At 44.6% G+C, this 20,155-nt stretch overlaps 8 protein-coding genes across 8 annotated transcripts; 3 read left to right on the plus strand and 5 right to left on the minus strand.

The window, feature by feature from the left end:
• Positions 1–229: 229 nt before the first annotated feature.
• Positions 230–1,876, minus strand: JR316_0000730 (uncharacterized protein; the record flags this gene model as incomplete). Its single annotated transcript, XM_047886544.1, has 2 exons — positions 230–603; positions 655–1,876. The coding sequence occupies 2 exons, from the start codon at positions 1,874–1,876 to the stop codon at positions 230–232; spliced, it is 1,596 nt and encodes a 531-aa protein (XP_047754290.1).
• A 666-nt stretch (positions 1,877–2,542) lies between these two features.
• On the minus strand, positions 2,543–4,732 carry JR316_0000731 (MFS-type transporter ppzB; the record flags this gene model as incomplete). Its single annotated transcript, XM_047886545.1, has 13 exons — positions 2,543–2,698; positions 2,770–2,792; positions 2,850–2,900; positions 2,958–3,035; positions 3,090–3,233; positions 3,282–3,397; positions 3,453–3,839; positions 3,900–3,936; positions 4,000–4,031; positions 4,081–4,270; positions 4,391–4,510; positions 4,583–4,644; positions 4,710–4,732. 13 exons carry the CDS (start codon positions 4,730–4,732, stop codon positions 2,543–2,545), a joined length of 1,419 nt encoding a protein of 472 aa, XP_047754291.1.
• Positions 4,733–5,177: 445 nt separating this feature from the next.
• JR316_0000732 (CCA tRNA nucleotidyltransferase, mitochondrial) lies at positions 5,178–6,956 on the plus strand (the record flags this gene model as incomplete). The annotated part of the gene is made up of 7 exons (XM_047886546.1): positions 5,178–5,405; positions 5,459–5,560; positions 5,613–5,777; positions 5,827–5,890; positions 5,946–6,539; positions 6,590–6,690; positions 6,741–6,956. The coding sequence occupies 7 exons, from the start codon at positions 5,178–5,180 to the stop codon at positions 6,954–6,956; spliced, it is 1,470 nt and encodes a 489-aa protein (XP_047754292.1).
• Positions 6,957–7,140: 184 nt separating this feature from the next.
• Positions 7,141–9,079, minus strand: JR316_0000733 (DEAD-box ATP-dependent RNA helicase 57; the record flags this gene model as incomplete). Its single annotated transcript, XM_047886547.1, has 7 exons — positions 7,141–7,330; positions 7,385–7,828; positions 7,886–8,080; positions 8,127–8,193; positions 8,250–8,514; positions 8,564–8,950; positions 8,999–9,079. 7 exons carry the CDS (start codon positions 9,077–9,079, stop codon positions 7,141–7,143), a joined length of 1,629 nt encoding a protein of 542 aa, XP_047754293.1.
• An 833-nt stretch (positions 9,080–9,912) lies between these two features.
• JR316_0000734 (uncharacterized protein) lies at positions 9,913–10,236 on the plus strand (the record flags this gene model as incomplete). Its single annotated transcript, XM_047886548.1, has 1 exon — positions 9,913–10,236. The coding sequence occupies one exon, from the start codon at positions 9,913–9,915 to the stop codon at positions 10,234–10,236; it is 324 nt and encodes a 107-aa protein (XP_047754294.1).
• Positions 10,237–11,271: 1,035 nt separating this feature from the next.
• On the minus strand, positions 11,272–13,212 carry JR316_0000735 (1,3-beta-glucanosyltransferase gel4; the record flags this gene model as incomplete). Its single annotated transcript, XM_047886549.1, has 6 exons — positions 11,272–11,606; positions 11,656–12,269; positions 12,326–12,475; positions 12,527–12,739; positions 12,795–12,996; positions 13,053–13,212. 6 exons carry the CDS (start codon positions 13,210–13,212, stop codon positions 11,272–11,274), a joined length of 1,674 nt encoding a protein of 557 aa, XP_047754295.1.
• A 265-nt stretch (positions 13,213–13,477) lies between these two features.
• On the minus strand, positions 13,478–14,581 carry JR316_0000736 (uncharacterized protein; the record flags this gene model as incomplete). Its single annotated transcript, XM_047886550.1, has 7 exons — positions 13,478–13,499; positions 13,559–13,801; positions 13,855–14,214; positions 14,266–14,291; positions 14,353–14,397; positions 14,448–14,481; positions 14,541–14,581. 7 exons carry the CDS (start codon positions 14,579–14,581, stop codon positions 13,478–13,480), a joined length of 771 nt encoding a protein of 256 aa, XP_047754296.1.
• Positions 14,582–14,774: 193 nt separating this feature from the next.
• Positions 14,775–20,016, plus strand: JR316_0000737 (Sterol 3-beta-glucosyltransferase; the record flags this gene model as incomplete). Its single annotated transcript, XM_047886551.1, has 17 exons — positions 14,775–15,072; positions 15,123–15,244; positions 15,292–15,421; positions 15,470–15,832; positions 16,104–16,171; positions 16,246–16,476; positions 16,530–17,430; positions 17,488–17,594; positions 17,644–18,156; positions 18,205–18,312; positions 18,366–18,526; positions 18,583–18,619; positions 18,668–18,691; positions 18,751–18,943; positions 18,999–19,376; positions 19,431–19,621; positions 19,672–20,016. 17 exons carry the CDS (start codon positions 14,775–14,777, stop codon positions 20,014–20,016), a joined length of 4,170 nt encoding a protein of 1,389 aa, XP_047754297.1.
• Positions 20,017–20,155: the final 139 nt, after the last annotated feature.

Here is a 20,155-nt window from a genome sequence, read left to right on the forward strand (position 1 = left end):
TTTACAATATAGATTTTCCTTCAGTCCATATAGTATGCTGAATCCTATATACAATACCTCTTTTCTCGGTCAATTATATATTGAAACTGTTACTAACCATGTATCTATCATGTAAATACTATGCACTTATATGTGAATACAATACAGGGTCATCTTGTAGGATAATAGAGTAATAACATAAACTAACTACTAGTATCCATTGGGTAAAATAGCGGATAACTAGAACTATTCACCGCCCTGCCAGACAGGCATGTTTGGGAACAAATATATCAGGACGTATGCCCTCGGTTTTCGTGGAGTTCATCGATACCAAAGGCATTGGTAAGGGGTCGATATATAATGGCGCCATATCACCGCCTTGGGAATTGCGGGCACGTAGGTTTCCGCCTTGAATCCTCATGGTTGAATCTAATACACTTCCATACACACTGCGTTGATTCATATGGTTTTGACCGATAGGTCCAATGTGGTCATTGTCTACATTATCTTGTAGAGGATTCATTCTGGATCTCTGTAAAGCCTGAATTCGGTATGCTGTTCGGGACCGCTCAAGTTCTTCTTCCTCATCAGGCGAGATTTCGTTACCATCCGCATCAAGTCGGGCTGTAAAAGTTTCAAAAAAAATGTAAAATTGAAGAGCCTTCCTAAACGTACCCCATCCTCGTCGAGGAAATGACCGCTCTGGAGGATTGACTGCGGGATTAGTAGTTTGCGTGATCCTAATTGTTTCCAGTGGGGTTGACTGAGAAGTAATTCGTTGGGACTCGTGTGACTGCTCCGAATCTCCTTCTTGTCCAAAAAATAATGTCGATAGAAAGTGTTCGTCAGACCAGTCTATAAAGGAATCACGGGCGTCAGACTGTGTCCGCTCTAAAATGCGACGATCCTGTCCATTCGTCAAGGGAGAATCCATTGGTCGCGATTCTGTGCCAACAGGCAACCGCAAAACATTTCTCGGACCGTTCGAATGAGGCGGATTAAGCACTGTGTGGAACCGATCTGCAGTGCGGTCTTGGAGAGACCGGTCACTCACACGCACCTCAGGACGCATTCGCCACCTGCGATCAGAGCTCCGCCAGTTTGGAGGAGCCACTGGCGAGGAAGGATGATTGACCACTCGACCGCCAAGTGTGTCAAAGATCCCAGTCAAGTGACCATGTCTCTCCACACGATGACTTGTACCAGTAAAAGATTCTACGGCAGGGTGGGGTGCATCCCTTCGGATGTTGTTGATTTCTGCAGAGTCTGCATTGTGTAGTCGAGTCTGATGACCTCGTGCCTCTCTCGCCGCTACGCGTAGACCTCGAAGAGTTGTACCCGCGTCGTAGTCGATCCATCGCCTTGAAAGAAATTGCATGTCGTTAGAAAGTTCTCGTCGAGAATGGGTATGCAGAGTGTTGGGAGTAGAAAAAGGCTGGAGATAGATGGAGTCGTTAAGGTCCAACAAGCCTTCTTGAACATTAGCGTCTTGAACATCACCAGATGTAGGAGGATCGACGTCGGAATGGTTAGCTACGGGTGGTATCTGAGGTAGTATGTGATTCGTGCTCGGATGTTGTTCCATGGATAGTTCATTTCCTGACTGCGAGGAGCCTCCTGCTAGCAGAAGAGCGTCATGACCAGGTTCTATTTCATTGAAGTTTCGACCAGAGAATCGCGGGATGCTCTCTGTACTCGGAAGCGAATCAGAGAGCTCCCTCAAATTACGTCGGACTTGACGAATCCTATCATAAGCCATCTCCAGTGCCATGGATGCCTGTTGTAAGCTTCTTTGCGTGTCGCCATGCTCCTGGTCATTCACTGCCAAGTCGCTCGTTGAGAACTCCGTTCTACTGTAAGATTCTGCCATCGGCGATTCCAAGTTTTCGCTATTCATTCGACTGATGGGTGTAAAAGTTGAAACTGTTGCGATACCTATGGGGATCCAGGGAACTGCTGTGATACAAAGGATATGTCTATCGGGAAACGATTCGTGGCAATGATATACCAATAACTAAGTGATGAGCAATGATGAAAATGGCACTTTTGCCATTCTCAAATTGGCTTTTCTGCCGTAAATAAGTCTTGCCACGCGAGCGAGTCACCAATTCAATTGTAAAGAGTGTAAAGACCAGCCACGTTGACTTGGATAACTACGGAGTATAGAAACGATACAGAATTGCGAATACTCATCATGAATATATATTATAACTATAAGGTGTTTTACCGACAAATTAAGGCCCAACGACTCTAAAACGACTCCCGTACTCGGGCAAATTTTTTATTACTCATGTTGAAGGAGACGCCGTCACGTGTTACAACTTGCTACTTGCCATTCAAGCAAAAAAAATGAGATTGGACAGAATTGGCTTGGGTTTAATTTGAGGAGAAAATTGAGACGAAATGACATTGTAATATTATGTTTATGGAATAGAATACGAGGAGAAGCTTTTGACAATGAATATTGAGAGATCTCAAATCAACATGTCTGCGTGGCATACGCAAAATAATACAGGATGTAAGGTAGATTTCATGTAACAGAATTTGGAAAAATCCTTGTAGGTTATGAAAAGTCGGTAGCTTGATTTGTTCGTTTGTTGAGACGGCGAAGAACTGGATTAACCCCGGTGAAGCAGGTGACAAGGCAAAGTGAAAGCAAGAGTAAACCAGCAGCCAAGACACACAGTACCAGCCAGCCCTTCCGGACATTATCATATATCTTTTAAATGGTTAGCGTACTCGTACCAAAACCGTGAAACATCTTTCGGTCAAGGGGAAATGATTCCTTACCTGTCCTCCAACTATTGGCCCAACTGTCGAAGAAACATTCAGAACTCACTCAGATCAAAGAAACTAAAGTGGTCCCTTACTCGATGTTCCAACACCATACACAAGATTGAATGCCCCATAAACATGGGCATCTGATTGGAGTACTTCAGATCAATTGCATAAATCTTTTTTATATAAAAAAAACATACAGCCCACGCCTTCTAGCGTCCGGGAAACAGCAGCGAGTTCAGCCGTCAACGGCGCAATAACTCCTGACGTAAAAAAAGCTGGAAACCCCAGGTCATTTGTGTGTCAGTATCATAGGTAGACTTTGTGCTTACATTGAAAAGCAAAACAGACAATAAAAAGCGCTAGGCTTCGCTCGATAATAATAACCCCCCACCAAGGCAATGCCAAAAGTATCGAAAGAATTGATACCCACTCTGCACCTCTTTTATCGGTGAAGTAACCTGCAAGCGGTGAGGCTATCCCATGATAAATTTTTTTTCAGACATTAACAAGATTGGCCTCACAAAAAAGAGTAGGCACCACTGCGGCGATCATCACAAGGCCGACAGATTTCGAATTGAGGTTCCAGACGTCTTGCAGATGTAGGGGAATTGATGGCTCTTGAATGCTATAGGTTACTCTAAGGCGACGTTAACTTCAAAATAAAGAAACCAGGTGAGATGTTTAGCGAGTACCCATATACAAATATGACAAATAATGCAGCCAGCGCTCGCGGTGATTTTGAGAGTTGGACTATCACAGACAGTAATGAAAGATGCTCTGTGGTTGTTTCTTTAGATAGCTGGTCTTCAGCGACTCCTTTGAGGAATTCTGGGACATCTGCAGGGTCTATAGTCGAATTTTCTATGCCATGCGAAACATTTTCGTTATAAGAAACCGTCTTGGACAAACTATCTGGCGCTTCGGCGGGGTCGAGACCCCAGACGAGGGCATCTTTTCGCTCGATAATAATGAGGCGACCTATGAGGTCAATCACAGTAGCAGAAATTCCGAAGATAAAAGGTCCGCGATACCCGAAGTGGTCATAAAGTAAACCACCTACGGGAGGGCCAATAGAAAATCTAGATGAAGAAGGGCCTCGGCATTTCGTGATAATGTCGTTTTAAGACTGTACTTCTCACCCTATAGACATGCCACACATTGCAATACCCAACTGCACTGGGGCATATGAAAAGACTATCAGTTTTCTTTGTAAGAGATAGAATAGAAAATGTGCCTTACATCCAACGATTGAAGGGGGGGAAGTATCACATCTGCCACGATATAGTGAAAATTTGCGATGCACAAGATAGAAGAACATACAAAAGAGCTAGCCCGATAACCCAGACAATCGATGACCCTATTCCTTGCAATATACGCGCGATACACATCACAGCGTAATTCGGTGCTTCCATTAACATTATTTGAGATCCTACAAGAACGAACAAACCGGCTATCAGGGGCATTTTTCTGGCCTTGTAGCGCTCCGACAGCATTGCGATAGGAATCGTGGCTAGGAGACATATGGGTCGAAGAAACTATATGCAGATTTGTTATTACCTACATATAACCAAGCCACCGGACTGGAGAAGAGCGTGTCAGATTGAGGTTGACGTCGTCAGCAAGAAGAAACTTGCAAAAGCAAATAACAACCACCCAGTCATGGAGGAGATACTGGAATGGCCAAGGCGTTCAAGATGAAAGGGTATAACCGGTATGATCATTGAGTAAACAAGGAGATCAACTGCGACACCTAAACAGTAAAAAATATTAGCATGTCAGGTCAATTAAACTTAGTCAATAAAGATAAGATTAAGGCACGAACCTAAACCAATAACGAAGGTCACCATCCAGGAAGAAGATCGCCATTTCAAGCCTATAGGTCTCCTTTTTGGGTCCATTGCGGTCCGAACGACGAACAATAAAGGCGGTTTAGTACGGCTAGTAAATACCTGGAAAGTGCAGTGCAATACATGCAATCAATGTGAGAGGTCAAAATTCCAAGTCCGAGATTTAGCTTGCCGATTACGTATGCATGTTCGGGCCGAAACTGTCAGTTTGCTGTTTGTTCGTTCACTCAGGAGTCAGCACTGTGCATGCCAATCTCACTCCTTCGTTCAACCTCTTTTCGTTTTCCACATATTTGTGTGCGCACCATGTCTCTTCGATCAACTTCACTACAACGCGTCACCGCCCCTAGAAAACTAAACATTGAATTGACTGAGGTGGAAAGAAAAATTTGCGATCTATTGCGTGGATGTACCGCATATCTACAACAGGAGAAAGGAATTAGTACTACGTGTAGAATAGCGGGGGGCTGGGTTCGCGACAAGGTTAATTCCATATCGTTCTGATGGCCTACATCATGCTTGAAATTGTGTTCCTTTTTGTCGCAGTTGTTAGGTTTGCAAAGTCATGATATGGACGTTGCTCTCAGTAGCATGATGGGTCTTGCGTTTGCTGAGCATCTCAGTGCATTCGCCAACTCAAAAGGGGTGAAATTGGGAACAATCACCAAAATTGAGCAAAACCCCGATCAGTCGAAACATTTGGAGACTGCAACCTTGAAGATATTCGGGCTCGATATTGATCTTGTCAATCTGCGCAGCGAAGAGTATGCCGCTGGGAGCAGGATCCCATGTGGAGTGGTAAATTTCTGTCGAATCATGAGCTGCTTCTTGGTTCACTCATAAGCCTTCAGTCATTTGGAACCCCGCTGGAGGATGCGCTACGAAGAGATATCACCATCAATGCTTTATTCTACAATGTTGAAACTAGCATGGTTGAAGATTTTACGGGAAAGGTGGACGGCTTTCTTGCTTCAAGTTAAGGCCAGAGTACTGATTGAATATCAGGGAGTGGATGACTTGCGAAACGGTATCATTCGGACGCCTATGCCACCTATGGAAACTTTTCAGGACGACCCGCTCCGTGTTCTACGTTGTATAAGATTTGCTAGTAGGTTCGGGTTTGAAGTTGTCAGCGATATTGAAGAAGCAGCCAAAAGTCCAATTATTCAGGTTTGTATTTTTCTGTATGCGCCACCTTCCCGCATTGAACGCAGTCCAGAAAGCATTGGTCGAAAAGGTCGCCCGAGAAAGGGTAGGTGATGAAGTTAGTAAAATGATAACGGGTATGTTTTATTATTATTCTCTCTTGGAGTATCATTATTAACGACGGCTGCATAGGAAGGAATCCCCTTCAATCTGCCAACCTTATCCATCAACTTGCACTCTATCCTTCCATTTTTTGCGTGGTACCACCGGATGCAAAATCCTCAATGGCTGATGTAAACCTCATGCAAGATTATCCCAATGTTGCCCTGGGTTCTGCTGTTATTCTAAACTCACTGTTGTCACTCGATTCCGCTCTGGGATTTAGGGTACACCCGGCTTTGTTGTCAAACGTCAAGGATGATTCATCCGCGAAAGCCCGCATCATGCTTGCCACGCTTTTAACACCGTTTGTGGGGATGACGTTCCTCGATAAGAAAAAGAAAATTCATCCGGTTGTGGCTAGTGTAATTCGCGATTCGCTGAAACTAGGATCTCAGAATCATTTCTTAGATGGCATACCTGCCTTGTTTTCAAGCTTGTCTGTTATCAAGGAACACGTGGAAAGTCATGAACAAAATCGTCTGGGACGCGCAAAGATGGGCCTTTTTCTTCGACACAAATTTGTCCACAATCCGAACATTGGAAACCACTGGACATCGTCTTTATTGTTCTCTCTAGTAACTCGTCTGCGACCGCTTTATGATTTACAGAATGACATTTTCGATAGTGCGTCCAAGATTACCACGATTTTTCTTACATTAACGCTGGTAAACCAGTTGAAGCTGCCTCAAGGATTGTTACAAGCTATAATTCCCTTTTGGACACAGTATTTGATTTTGCATTGCAACAGGACATTGACGCTAAACCATTGCTTAATGTAAGTGGAACCGCGAATTTCTCGGCTGCAGTATTGACACCGCGCCTAAGGGGCGCGAGGTTGGAACGGCATTTGGCGTATCAAAACCTGGGCCATGGATAGGAAAAGTGTTGGAAGACGTTGTCGAGTGGCAACTTGGTCATCCAAAAAGTTCAAAAAGCGATTGTCTGCAGTGGTTGCAAAGTCGTGGTATCCAATCATATATATCTGACGCTGGTGACAGCGAAAAGGTCCAGGCACCTACGAAGCGACTTCGCACGAAGTGAAATACAGATAGCGAAACATCCAATTTTGCTCTCATTGTATTATAATCACAAGATAAATCAATCGAATGATAAATTTAATTATTAGTAGACCGAGATAATCTGGGCTCTATCGTTAATTTTTCTTTGCGACGCTTTGAGCCCAACACCATATCCCTGATAAATATGAGTGTCAGAAAATACTGAATCAGGCGTATATTGGATGTAAGGCTGACCGTTTCTTAATCGAATCCCGTCGTCCAACAAATCTAGCAGGATTAACAACGTCGGGGCGCTTAATTTTTCCCATTTGCCTTTTCTTCAGTTTTGAGGGCTTTGGTAACTTCAGTATCCAATCGGGTACAGTTGAACCAGACTGAAGCAATACGTTTGCGATCCTTAAAGATTTTAGTAAATAAGAGTATTACACTACATGAACAAGTGTTGCTCACGTTTTGAGATACGGGGCGTCGTCGTCAGTGAAAAATGTGACAGCTTTTCCCTCTCGTCCTGCCCGCCCTGTACGACCAATCCGATGAACGTAACTTTGCACAGTTGTTGGGAAATCGTAATTAATTACTTCCCGAACGCCTTTGAAATCCATACCTCTGGCCATAACTTCTGTTGTGACCATAACCCAGCTCTCGCCTTTGCGCATACGAGTGACAGCATCTTCGCGCTCCTTTTGGGTCAAACCAGCATGTAAACAGTCTACATTTGCAATGCCGTTGAGAACAAGTTCTTCCGCCAGAGATGTTGCTCGGGTTTGAGTCGAAGCAAAAATGAGAACAGGTGGGTTATACGGTTTTGCAAAATAAGAAAGGAGACTCGGCAGTTTTGAGGGGTCGTCGGCAACATAGGTTAAGGACTGAGATATCAGAGGAAGAGGAGTGTCTCTGTAATAAGGCGTTAATGCATTAAGACCGCAATTTGTATAGATGGATGTAGCTTACTTTACTCCAACCACAACGCGTACTGGATTATTCAGCATTTCCATAGCCAGCTTTTCGGCGCCAGCTGGTAGCGTTGCGCTAAAAAATGCCTTTTGTAAAAAACTATAGGTACAAGAGTTGACAATTTCCTGTATCTGAGGCATGAACTCTGGGTCCAGCATGCGATCCGCTTCATCAAGGACCAAATGTCGGACACTAGATGAGTCAGATATGTGAAATTTTCAAGGTCAGCATAACTCACTTATTTAAGTCTATTACTCCATTTTGAAGAGCAGCAACAAGTCTTAGAGGAGTAGAAATAATGATGTCTTGTGGGGTTCGTATTAATGTTGAATAGCACACAAGAACAAGGTCAATGACGTACCGACTTTATCTGCAGCACCGTTCTGAGATAGCGCATTGGCAGTTGCTTTGCTGAAAAGTATAATTTTCCATTTGCGCCCTTGGGCGAGTTTTAGGCATTCGTTGTAGATTTGATGGGCTAGTTCACGAGTTGGTACGACAACAACTGCTCTCACACCGTTGCCAGAAGAAGGAGAGGCGGGTGCAGCAAGTTTCGAGAATATTGGAAGAAGGTAAGCAAGTGTCTTTCCAGTACCTGTCGGTGAAATAGCCGCCAGGTCGCGAGACTACTTTGATGTTAGAGTGGTCTGAAAAGGTATAGTAAAAGTTACCTACTTTCAAAAGGATGGGAATACAATATGACTGAACGCTCGTCGGAGTTTTGTATCCGCTAGATTTCAGGTTTGCTGTGATTCGTGAAGGGACTCCGAATGTGTTAAGAGCTTCAAAGCTGTCGATATGTGGTGGTACATCCGATCCTTTTGCAGATACTCGATGGATGACCTCTGGTATAGCCACGCTTGCCAATAATTCATCTTCATCTTGCATATCTTCTCCCTCATGGTTCACTTTCCTCTTTTTCTCTGAATTACTCGATTCGTCCACAATTTTTCTCTTTCCTTGACCGCCTTGAGCATACTTGAAAAAGTCTAATTCTGAGGGAATTTGTCCATCTAACACTGTCGCATTTCTTTGACCCTTCTGCCTCGACTCTTTCCGTTTCTTTTGAATAGTGAGTAGAATAAAAATCTGGAAGAATGAATCACGAACAATGAGAAGATGGTTGTCTATATTGGATTTACTGAATACCGTGCCTCCTCGAGAAAGTAAGCGAAACGCTTCGTTTGACATCAATAACCTTCGTACTAAAGTGATAGAAGAGGGAGAGGGTGCAGAAGAGATTTAGCAAATTCCAGACGTGCTTTGGAGCTTATACGCTTATATTAGACACTAGAATTAGATGTTAGATAGTCATGTGATTCCCACGACTGTAAGAAGTGGGTTTTCTATGTGGGTCGTAGTCTCGCAAGCCAGACCTTCTGAGGTGACCTGATTTTCTGGTCCCGATCCGATACCTCGGGTCAATGTTTGTACGACCAAACATCAACCGGAACACAACCGGATCGCGCGGACAAGGATCGGACTGCGAAAATCAAGGTCACCTCAGAAGGTCTGGGCAGAACTTGGACGATCTTGTCGAGGTGACAGTTTGTGACTGGGACTTAGCAAAATTCGCGAAATTTCGCGATTCTCACACATCCCCGCCTCCCTCAAAGTGGCCACAGTGCCAAAAAAAGTATTTTTCAAGTATGTATTTTCAGAATGTACTCGTCACAATCTATTCAGATATATAGGCTATAAAATACATTTTTTTTTTGACAAAAGGACTATGTACTAGGGGGAGGGGGAGGAGGAGGAGGAGGAGGAGGAGGAGGAGGAGGTGGTGGTGGTTGAGATGTGTGGTGATATGGGTCATAGTATCCTCTTTGTGGTGTTATGAGAGACTGAGGATAGTAATAGTTGGGATAGTAGCCTAGATGTAGAAGGATGCTGTGGTGTAGAAAGCAAAGCTGGGTAATGGTAAATGGGACTCGAGTACACGAGAGAAGTGGCTGGACTGGGAATTGCTATTTGTGAAGTGACAGATGGCTGTTGTGGCTCGTTGACAAGAGCGTGACCTTGTGATGTTGACGTTCCCGCGAGCCACAGGACTGCACAACCTTACCGCAGGAGAAAAAAACCCGCTTGCCGAATACAACCTGTCTTTCAAGAAATTGCAGCTCCTTGAACAGATAGCTCATTCAAATACTCCACCGGCCGACCAAGATGTAAAAACCGAACCTGATACAATCGAAGACCCGGATCTAAATGCAATATTCAGCTCCAACTTGGAAGACATAGATGAAAGTGATTATACCACTTTACCTCGGTTGACAGAAGATGATGTTGCTTTTGATATGGATGAGATAGATGCCGAGGATGAGGAAGTAGACACAGATGACGATTAGCAGTGACGAGGGCGATTTCGAGTCGGATTGAGCGTTGTGGAGTAAAATGTTATCGAATGACATACCTCGGTCCCTCTGAAATCCGTGGATTTTGACTAAGTCTTTTGTGACATTGTGTGACTCGACAAGAAGTGCTTCGTTACGCCCAGCCGTTTCTGACGAAACCGAGCGGAGCTCGAAATGGCTGAGTCAGAAATGGCTGGGCACGAGCCTATGTGGGTCGACCCAAGTCGACCTCAAATTTCCTCTCCCCCATGTGACTTTTTCCACACGATCATGACTTTCCCATTGACTCTAGTTCGTGTAGTCGTTTGTACTGTAGTTCACGGTCGGTTTTCCCGTTTAGTACGACGTCGTAAAAGACTTAGGGGCATACTGATTGTTCTATTCCGACTATTTCGACCAATGGACGACATTTGGTTATAATTTTTTTGGAGAAGCAAGTGTACTAGTGTTACTGTATTTATAACCAGAAAATTTTACTTTCACTACTGAGTTATTTCAATGACAGGCTAAAATGAATAAATCAATAACATTGCCAGTAGAAAGTTGGGGTGGGTGGGGGGCATGGCTTAACCGCTTAATTCATTACTTGATTTAATAAGTATAATCCATCCACAGCTCAGATGACAACCAAGCCAGTCGTGGGCATTGCCGGACAGGTCCGGCCCTACATGACTTATTACACTGGACAGCAGAGGCAGGGGGCACCGTCCAACCTGGTCCGACTTGTTGAGTTATGGGCAAAACTGAGATCATAGGTGAATTTCATCATTGGATCGTGAAAAATTCTCGATGCCCCGACACTACCGACCACCTCGAGCTCAATTTGAAGCCAAGAGAAAGTGGCGACAAATAATCCAACGTAACTAACGTATGTGGTTATTAAAATGAATGTATGAGATTGTATGTAAATGTCCAGTTATCATTGGCTACTGTCGAATTGTCCAAACATAACTTTTACACCGTATAAAAATCCGGGAGCCAATTGGGTAAGATGTAACTCGAAAAACTCCTCGGGAGTACCCAAAGCATTCATTGCAAGGTCCAGATTCCACCAATTACAGATAAGATTCCCATAGCAGCCAATCCAAGCAAGGCCTGGCTATCATAGCTGATGGAGAGAGCCCCGCTAGTATTATTATTTCCCGAAGTAGAGGAACCGTTGGGTGCAGGAGCATTGTTAGTGGGCGCTGCGGAAGGTGTGAAGACCGCCGATGGATTGGCGATACATGAGCTGGCTGCCGAATCCGCCGTCAGACTGGACGAAACCCGAGAGTTGACAGTTCCATTTCCACCAAATTGACAAGATGATGCTTGACGTTGTTGCGATTCATAATATTGACTCATAACATATGAAAGTTTTATGGCTGAAAAATTGCAATTAGTACAAAAAGAGTGAAGGAACGAAAAACATACTTGGATCACAGCCAGAGATTCGACCATAAACACCTTTCGCACCATCTCCTCCTATGTCATTGCAAGCATTGCTACCAACTTGTCCAAGAAGACTACATCCAAAGTCCAAAAGTTCACCAACAACTGCGGTATAGTTACTAGTAAGTGGTGTAAATTGACAGCTAAGAGCGGACTCAAGGCAGTTGCATGCCGCTTCATTTGGAGTTGGTGGGATAGTTGTCGAGGCGAGAAAATTTGAGTCTGCAGCCGGACATGAAGGGTAACTCGAAGCTCCTGCAGACGACTGGGACGGGGAATTGATGAAGGAGATGGAGTTGTACTCAGTTTTCAGTCGGTCAAAGTCGTCGCTAGTTGTCACGGTTTTTGCATCGGATGAGATGGTGACCATCCCGAATTGCCCATCAGCGCTGCTGGCTGGGAAATAAGAAAAGGCAATTCCTCCAGACCATACAGTATTCATGTCAGAACCAAATAGAGCGACAGTCTCAGTCCACAGACGAGGAGGAGATTTTATGCAACCGAATTCGCTGAAATATGCAACGACGTTGTAATCGGAGAACGCATTTGTGGTGGCTGCATACGAGCTTTGGAAATTAGAATCGCCGCACCATTCACTGTAAGATAGCTAAGTATCGCCCTGACAATGCCAGAGATAACTCTGACAACGTACTAGTCATTGAGCCCATATATATCAATAGATGTTGAATCTGAATTGCTGTTGGAGGGGTCGCACGAAAGATAATCAGCCAGATCACCCCTCCAAGTCGACTGTCCGTTTATAGCTGCATATCCTACTAGAGCAGAGGAGCCTTTGGATTTCCTATGGTAGATAGGTTAATAGGAAAGAGTGACAAAAACAACAAATGCGCACAAATAAGCCTTGATATCACGAGCGGCAGCCTTAATGTAAGGGGAAACAGCGGTCGTATTTGAAATAACAACTTCGTTGCCAACGTTGTATGCAAGCACATTATCGTATTTTGAGAAGACATCAATGGTGTGCGTGTATTGATCAAGGATGTTTGTGGACCATGATGGAGAGACACGATCAATAGAACCATTGAGAGGAGTCGAAAGATCAATTCTGGGCTGAAGGGTAAGAAAGCATTGATTGATAATATTTAAAAGGGTTTACTGACATTGCATAGATTCCAGCTTGACTAAAGGCGTTCATGCAGGCATCATGGTTTAGTGAGGAGTTGACACTGTATACTCTGATGGTATTGACACCGAGTTCTTGGAGAAAGGGGAGATCCCTCGCACAAGCAGCATCAATGGCGAGTGGGTCGATAAAACTGCTTGGCTCTCCAAAAGGATTGTCGTCAGAGGCAACAACTTCACCTGGGGTACCTCCTTTAGCCGGCAGGCAAAAGAAATCAAGTCCGAGAACGACGAACCTTGCTCCTGGTATGCAATACCCTTGATATAGAACCGGTTTCCAGATGAGTCGTAGAGGTATCTTCCAGAACGAGTGATTTTGGGAATTGCTTGAACGGTGGAGGCGATGAGGGCGGAAAGGAGGGGAAGGAGCACTGGGGCCCGAAGACAGCGTAGCATTATCAGTACAAAGCGGGTGTATACAAGGGTAAAGTAGAGGAGTAAAGGAGGGAGGGTATGTATGGAGTAGAGAGGAGGTTTGAAAGCAAGGAAGGTGAGAATGCAAGTCAGGGCCTGCTGTTCACTCCTCTGCGGAGGCACGCTCAATTTAGTTTTGAAACTCCGCGAACAATCAATGTCACTGAATTTGTTATTTATGTCATATCAAATGTCGTTAAAGTAAGTAATAGTTCATAAGTAAGTGTCTAATATTCGCCCCCCCATTCTATCCTCGATATGTGCAACAGCTTATACAAAACCCGACCGTCAGTTAAGGCCGAGCCATAATGAATTCAAGTTGACGTACCTAACCATGTATGGCACTACCGACACAATTAGGCACGCAAACGCAGCCCAAGTCAGAAATAGACCGGTTCCTTCAGAAACTACAATGTTGAGAGGTACATTGGTGGGTGTTAGCGATGTGTTTATGATCTGCGATTTTTTAATCATCACAGTCCATATACTCGCGGCAATTAACAACAACAAGCTGCCCAACGCCGAAAACACAGCAGACACAAAAAAGGTCAAGTTATTCTTGGCAACGCCACTGTTAAAAGTCGTTCAATAAGCAGCAAAGTGTGAATAATAAAAACTGCCAACGTCAACAAGGCTAGGGCAGCACAGATGGTACCCAATAAGATCATCCAATACGCCGCTTTGGAAGATTTTCCCAAATATGAGGCATCCCTGAAGGTATTGGTTGGTACTATTGCAGCAGTCAACACGGAAAAGTTGGTGCCCAGGTCGGATTGTATGATATCGAAGGGGGTATACTTTTCTCCAGCGGTATGATTTCCACAAATTCCATCATTGACATCGACATAGCCGCAGTATGAATACAATCCGAAGTCATAGAATTGTCGTAGTCCAGCGTGAGCGTTGAGAGGAGCACTGGCGTTATTGGTATATAAACCTGAGGTGGTACCGATATTGGGGAACGTTATGGTCTCAATAGTTGACCTAGCAGACATTTTAGTGGCCATGCAAAAGATACAAGGTGAAATTTAATACCCATATCCAGTCATGTTGACCTTGACCTATGCCAGAGCAACCTGGATGAGTACGATGTGCCAAGGGCCTGAAGGAAGGACACTTCACCATGGAAATTTTTCGTGGTACCGTCGAGGTATTAATTTGCCCAACCTAAGGTGAAATGAGGAACAAGGGGTATGCCAGTGCACCAAATAACGAACATGGACAAAAATGAGCAGTATCACGGAAGCAAACCTAGAAAGAGGGTCAATTTAGCAACTTAGAATTTGAAAGACAGAAAGCCAGTCACATACGATAGAATAGAAGCGAAGCCAATACATAGTTCACCGCGCATGTTGGCAGGGATGACAAGAGAGAGCCAGCTGCTTTGGCAAGCTAAACAATCCTTTATCAACCAACAGCACCCCAACCATGACTGCAACTTGCGACTAGAACGTGTTTCTTACATAATATAGTCAATTACAGGAGTCATCAATTCCGCCGGCCGAACCCCTAGTTTCCTTGTCAAGTCCTCTGAGCTTACCCTCATGGCCCCTCAGATTCCTCCACCCCAGACTCCCACCCCGATCGCATCAGACTCATCGACAGTGCGACCCCATCCGACAGTACAACAGCCAGCCGAAGCTAGCGAGCCACGCCCACCGAAGGAATCCCATAGTAGGGTCAAGCGATTGTCAAGTGTAGTCGAAAAGACTGTGGACAAGCTGAGTAGGAGTGTCAGCGCAAACTCGTCGACATACAACTCCCCGTCCTCCTCTTCCAAGCGTATGTTTAGCATTAGTCGGAAGTCGAGGACATTGCGGCAGCCGTCATCTGACGCGGATTGTGAGCCATATCTCGGAGTTATGAACTTTGTTCGAATTAACCAGGAATAGCTACCTCATCTAGTTCTGCTTCAAAGCCCAAACATATTCCTAATGAAGATTCTCCCTTCATAAGACCCCCTTCTCCACCGTTGCGCCCTTCACTTACTGACTCGTTTCGAGGTGACGGATCCGTACGCAGTTTTCTTACCACGCTACGTCGGCCCTGACTCTCCTTTAGATGCGTGCGGGCACACAGACGTTGATTCAAGCGCTCCAGGCTTTGCCATGGATGAATAGCGATAATGAAGAAGACAGTACGAATGAACAAGTGTCAGCCGACTCTGACAGTGATGATGAGAGACCTAACGGTAAGGAGCATGCTTCACTGCTGTCCATTTTACATTCAACTTTGTCAGTGGATCGTCTCTCTTCGTCCATACATACTATACACCGTCCTCTCGCTCGATCGCACCGGACAAAGCAACATGTTACATCCAATCTTTCCGATGTACACGCGTCTTCGCAGGAGGAAACTCTGGAAGCCTCTGAAGAAGACCTTGAAAACGATTTCGAAGAAACGCCTAGACCAACCGATGATGTGCCTTCACACTTGAGGAGCTTGAGCAATGCGCAGACAATGTCAGGTTCCTCTTCTCCATTTAACGCAATGAAAGATCGCACAGGCAGTATGGCAACTGTCAGGTTACACAGGCGTGCTCGTCTCGCAGAGAAGCTCAAAGAGATATACGAACTCGACGACATTAAGGAAGTCTGGGCTGGTTTGTTTCTCTTAATCCTCTTTCTTAGTCATAATGCTCATGTGGAAGATGAAATAGAAATGCCATGCTGGCTTCTTCGTTCAGTTTGTAAGCCCTGTCGTTATTAAATTGGTCTATGATTTAGCTTGCAACCACAGTGCTTCAAGGATACATGTACCTCACTAATTCCTATTTATGCTTCTTTGCACACATGCCTTCACGAGAGGTAATTAACCTGCTGATTAAACAGTTTGCAATTGAGTTGTCATATTTTCTTTATATCGTTCTTCAGGACCAGATATTGAAATCGGGGTCACTCAACAAGAAGGCTCAAAGGACAAAACGTTGGATCAAACATTGGTTTGTGTTAAAGAATGACGCGCTTTCCTGGTATCAATCGTCTTCGGTATGCGCCTTGCCTAATGTTTACTTAGCACCGCTTTTTTGATACGCGTGCCTCTTCCAAGGATCCTTACTTCCCTCATGGAATTATCGATTTGCGGTATGCAATATCATGCGACCCTGTGGGCGAAAAAGGTTTTCGGCTACGAACCAATTCGCGAACAATAGTATTATCAGCTGACTCTGTTCCAAGTCGAGAGGAATGGGTCAAGGCGATTCGCAAAGTCATTTTCAAAGCACAAAACATGGGAGACAGCGTAAAGGTACAGACTCTGCGATCTTTTGTTGTACCTTACTTATCTCTTCTCGTATTTAGATTGCCATTCCCTATTCAGCGATTTTGGATGTTGAAAGATCGACGGCCATGGACTTTAGCGAAACAATTGAAGTGAAAGTTATCGACAAAGAAGACAATTTTGCCATTGATTCCTACTTTTTTGCTTATTTTCACAATCTACCTGCGGGCCTTGAACAAATTCGTGACGCTCTTAGAAGCTACCGCAGTTTTAATCCACCTGAAAGTGGCCACCTTCCAGCAGTCATGGACACAACTGTTCACCGAACCCCTCAGAGCCCTGATCGTCTATCTGTTACCCCAGCTTCAACGATAGACTCTCCATCTAAAGCGTCGCTGTCCGGTTTTCGATTGTCGTCGATATTTCGACCTTTTTCAGAGCCCACAACTAGTAGGATAGTGTCTTCGCCCGTTGCCACTGACTCCCAGGTCGACGATTATACCCACATATCTCGCAAGAACGACTCTGGGTCTTTCATTCCCATAACTTCGTCTCCAGAACCAATAATTTCTAGACATGGAGGAGCATCCCCTCCTCTTCATTCAACGAGGTCTCTACCACCTCCTGACCACACGTACCCACCCTCTACTTCAAGTTCAGCTATATATCCTAATCATTCTTCCTTAAACAGGGAGAGCAGCAGTAGTAGTTGGGCAGTTGGGGTTCCGTCGTGGCTTAAAGCTCCTAAGAGAGTATTTGGCTCAGCTGGGGGGACGGATTCTGCTGCCGCCGTCAACCCGACGCCTGTTAAAGAAGTTTACTCTTCGTCATACGTATCCTCGCCTGGTCCTTTGAGCCGCTCAAGCGGGTTCGACATGGCATTCAGCGTCCTTGAGACACCTGAAATGCTACCAGATCAGGAGACTACAGATAAGTTTCGCACGGCGTTTGCCTACGATGAGAAAGAAACTTTACTAGGCTGTATGTATTTCAAGGTTTTCTTCGAAGTGCTTTCCAACCTTTTTACCCTCTTTATAGATTTTCCTGGTTATATCTATAGATTACTTCCTGTTCCGGGCAAGTTATACATCTCGACCAACTATTTCTGTTTCAAATCAAGCGGCCCTTTGGCTGCTCGTACACGGGTTAGTTAATCCTTCTATATCCTTGAGCTTTTGCTGCATCTTATTACAGATGACATTGCCGTTGCGTGATATTTTGGCGTCAGAGAAGTCGAAGGCGACTAGATTTGGACATCACGGATTGATTATAATCGTAAAAGGCCACGAGGAACTTTTTTTTGAATTCAACGCTGAAGATAAAAGAGATACTTTCATCAACCTTTTAGAACGTCAACTAGAAGATGTAAGAAACCGTCAGATATCAGGAGGGCCACCATTACGATCATCTGGGGAACGAGACGCTTTGCTACTGGAAGAATTTGATGCTAAACAATCCTCAAATGTCGACGTGGATTCGATGCCTCCTACGGACAGTATGGCAGATTCTCTTCCCGCTGTCATGTTCACTTCTGCATCTTCGACGTTTTTAACATTCAAACCCAAGAAATCCCTTCACTTCACATTTCTGACGATTGGATCCCGAGGAGATGTTCAACCCTACATAGCCCTATCCAAAGGATTAATGGCCGACGGCCACAGGTGTAGAATCGCTACTCACGGCGAATTCCGTGAATGGATAGAATCTGTAAGTACGTTCCGTTACTCTGAAATATCTCAATAACGCTCTCTCTAGCATAACATTGAGTTCGGCTATGTGGGCGGAGATCCAGCCGAACTTATGAGGATATGTATCGAAAATGGGACCTTCACTGTATCCTTCCTCAAGGAGGGTTTACTGAAGGTTTGTTGCAGTCAAGTTCATGACGGGTTTAACTGGCTACTAACATACAGTAGTTCCGTGGCTGGTTAGATGACCTTCTCAAGACATCTTGGGAAGCTTGCCAGGGGACCGATGTTCTCGTTGAAAGCCCTAGTGCAATGGGTGGTTACCATATCGCAGAAGCGCTGGCAATTCCATATTTCCGTGCATTTACAATGACATGGACAAGGACAAGGTGTGTAGCGTCTTTAATGATACGGTATTTCTGTCTAATATTTACTGAATAAATAGGGCATACCCTCATGCCTTTGCAGTCCCTGAACGCAAAGTAAGTACATTGCTATTTTGCGAAATTGCCCCTACTCATATGACATAGATGGGCGGAAGTTACAATTACATGGTACGTATTTGCAAAAGTTAATGAAACATAAACACACAAGATTTAACTACCCGGAATAGTCTTATGTCATGTTTGATCAAGTGTTTTGGCGCGCTCAAGCTGGGCAAATCAATCGTTGGCGTCGAAACCTTCTTCATCTTGGTCCAACCAGCCTTGACAAAATGGAACCCCACAAAATACCCTTTTTGTATAACTTTAGTCCTCATGTTGTTCCTCCCCCTTTGGATTGGCCAGAATGGATCCGAGTAACAGGTTGGTCAACTTCATTCTGCAATCAAATAACGGCAAGTGATGACATATATAACAGGCTACTGGTTTTTGGATGATGCAGATGTTAGCGCCAAAAAATGGACGCCTCCTACCAGCCTCGTTCAATTTCTTGACAACGCCCAGAAGACAGGACACAAGGTGGTATACATCGGCTTTGGGAGCATCGTTGTTCCAGATCCAAAAGCTATGACACATTCTGTGATCGAAGCCGTTTTACGTAGTGGTGTCCACGCAGTCTTATCTAAAGGCTGGTCAGATCGGCTACAAATGAAAAGTGGAGAGGCTTCGGAACCTGAAGAACCATATCCTCCAGAAATATATCCTATTAGCTCAATTCCTCACGATTGGTTATTCCAACGTATCGATGCAGCATGCCATCATGGAGGCGCGGGTACCACAGGTGCCAGTTTACGAGGTACTTTTAAAACCTTAGCCGAGTCAGCGTATCTAATCATTAAGCACTGTTTAGCGGGTATTCCGACAATCATTCGACCGTTTTTCGGTGATCAGTTCTTTTGGGCAGATCGTGTTGAGGCCCTGGGCGTAGGAAGTGGTGTTCGGAAATTGACAGTTTCGACGCTCTCTGATGCACTTATTTCCGCAACATCGGATGCAAAGCAAATCGCACGTGCGAAGTTGGTTGGCGAACAAATTAGATCGGTAATTCAACTGTTGTACCCTAAGAATCCTATTTACGACCACTTTCTCAGGAGGACGGCGTAGCCACCGCTATGGAGTCGATATACCGAGATTTAGAGTATGCACGCTCGTTGATAAAACGGCAGACGCCTGAAGAAGCCCTCGAGGAAGGTGCCGCTGAGGAGTCCACGGTTCGAAATATTGATAATGTATCGCCAAGTTCATTATCTAGCTCTGCAGGGTCCGTTCAAGGCGCCCCAAGCGAGGACTGGAGTGTCATCTCTGACCAAGAGGACAAACGCTCCTCCTTAGGGTCATATCACAGTGAAAATCAGTCAGCTCAACGTACGAGTCTTGCTGCTGCAGTTCTGTCTGTTTTACCACATTCCTTTCCTCCAGGATCTACCCAGCAATAACTTTTAATATGATGATGCACTTGTTAGACTTAATTATCGGTTTGAAAGGATATGGCTCAAATCAAGTGTACATCTTTAAATCATACTTATTTTGTGTATCTAGCTAGATATTTCTCACGACATCAACGTATATTCAAAC

This window comes from Psilocybe cubensis, chromosome 1, assembly GCF_017499595.1.
Source record: "Psilocybe cubensis strain MGC-MH-2018 chromosome 1, whole genome shotgun sequence".
Classification (NCBI taxonomy): Eukaryota; Fungi; Basidiomycota; class Agaricomycetes; order Agaricales; family Agrocybaceae; genus Psilocybe; species Psilocybe cubensis.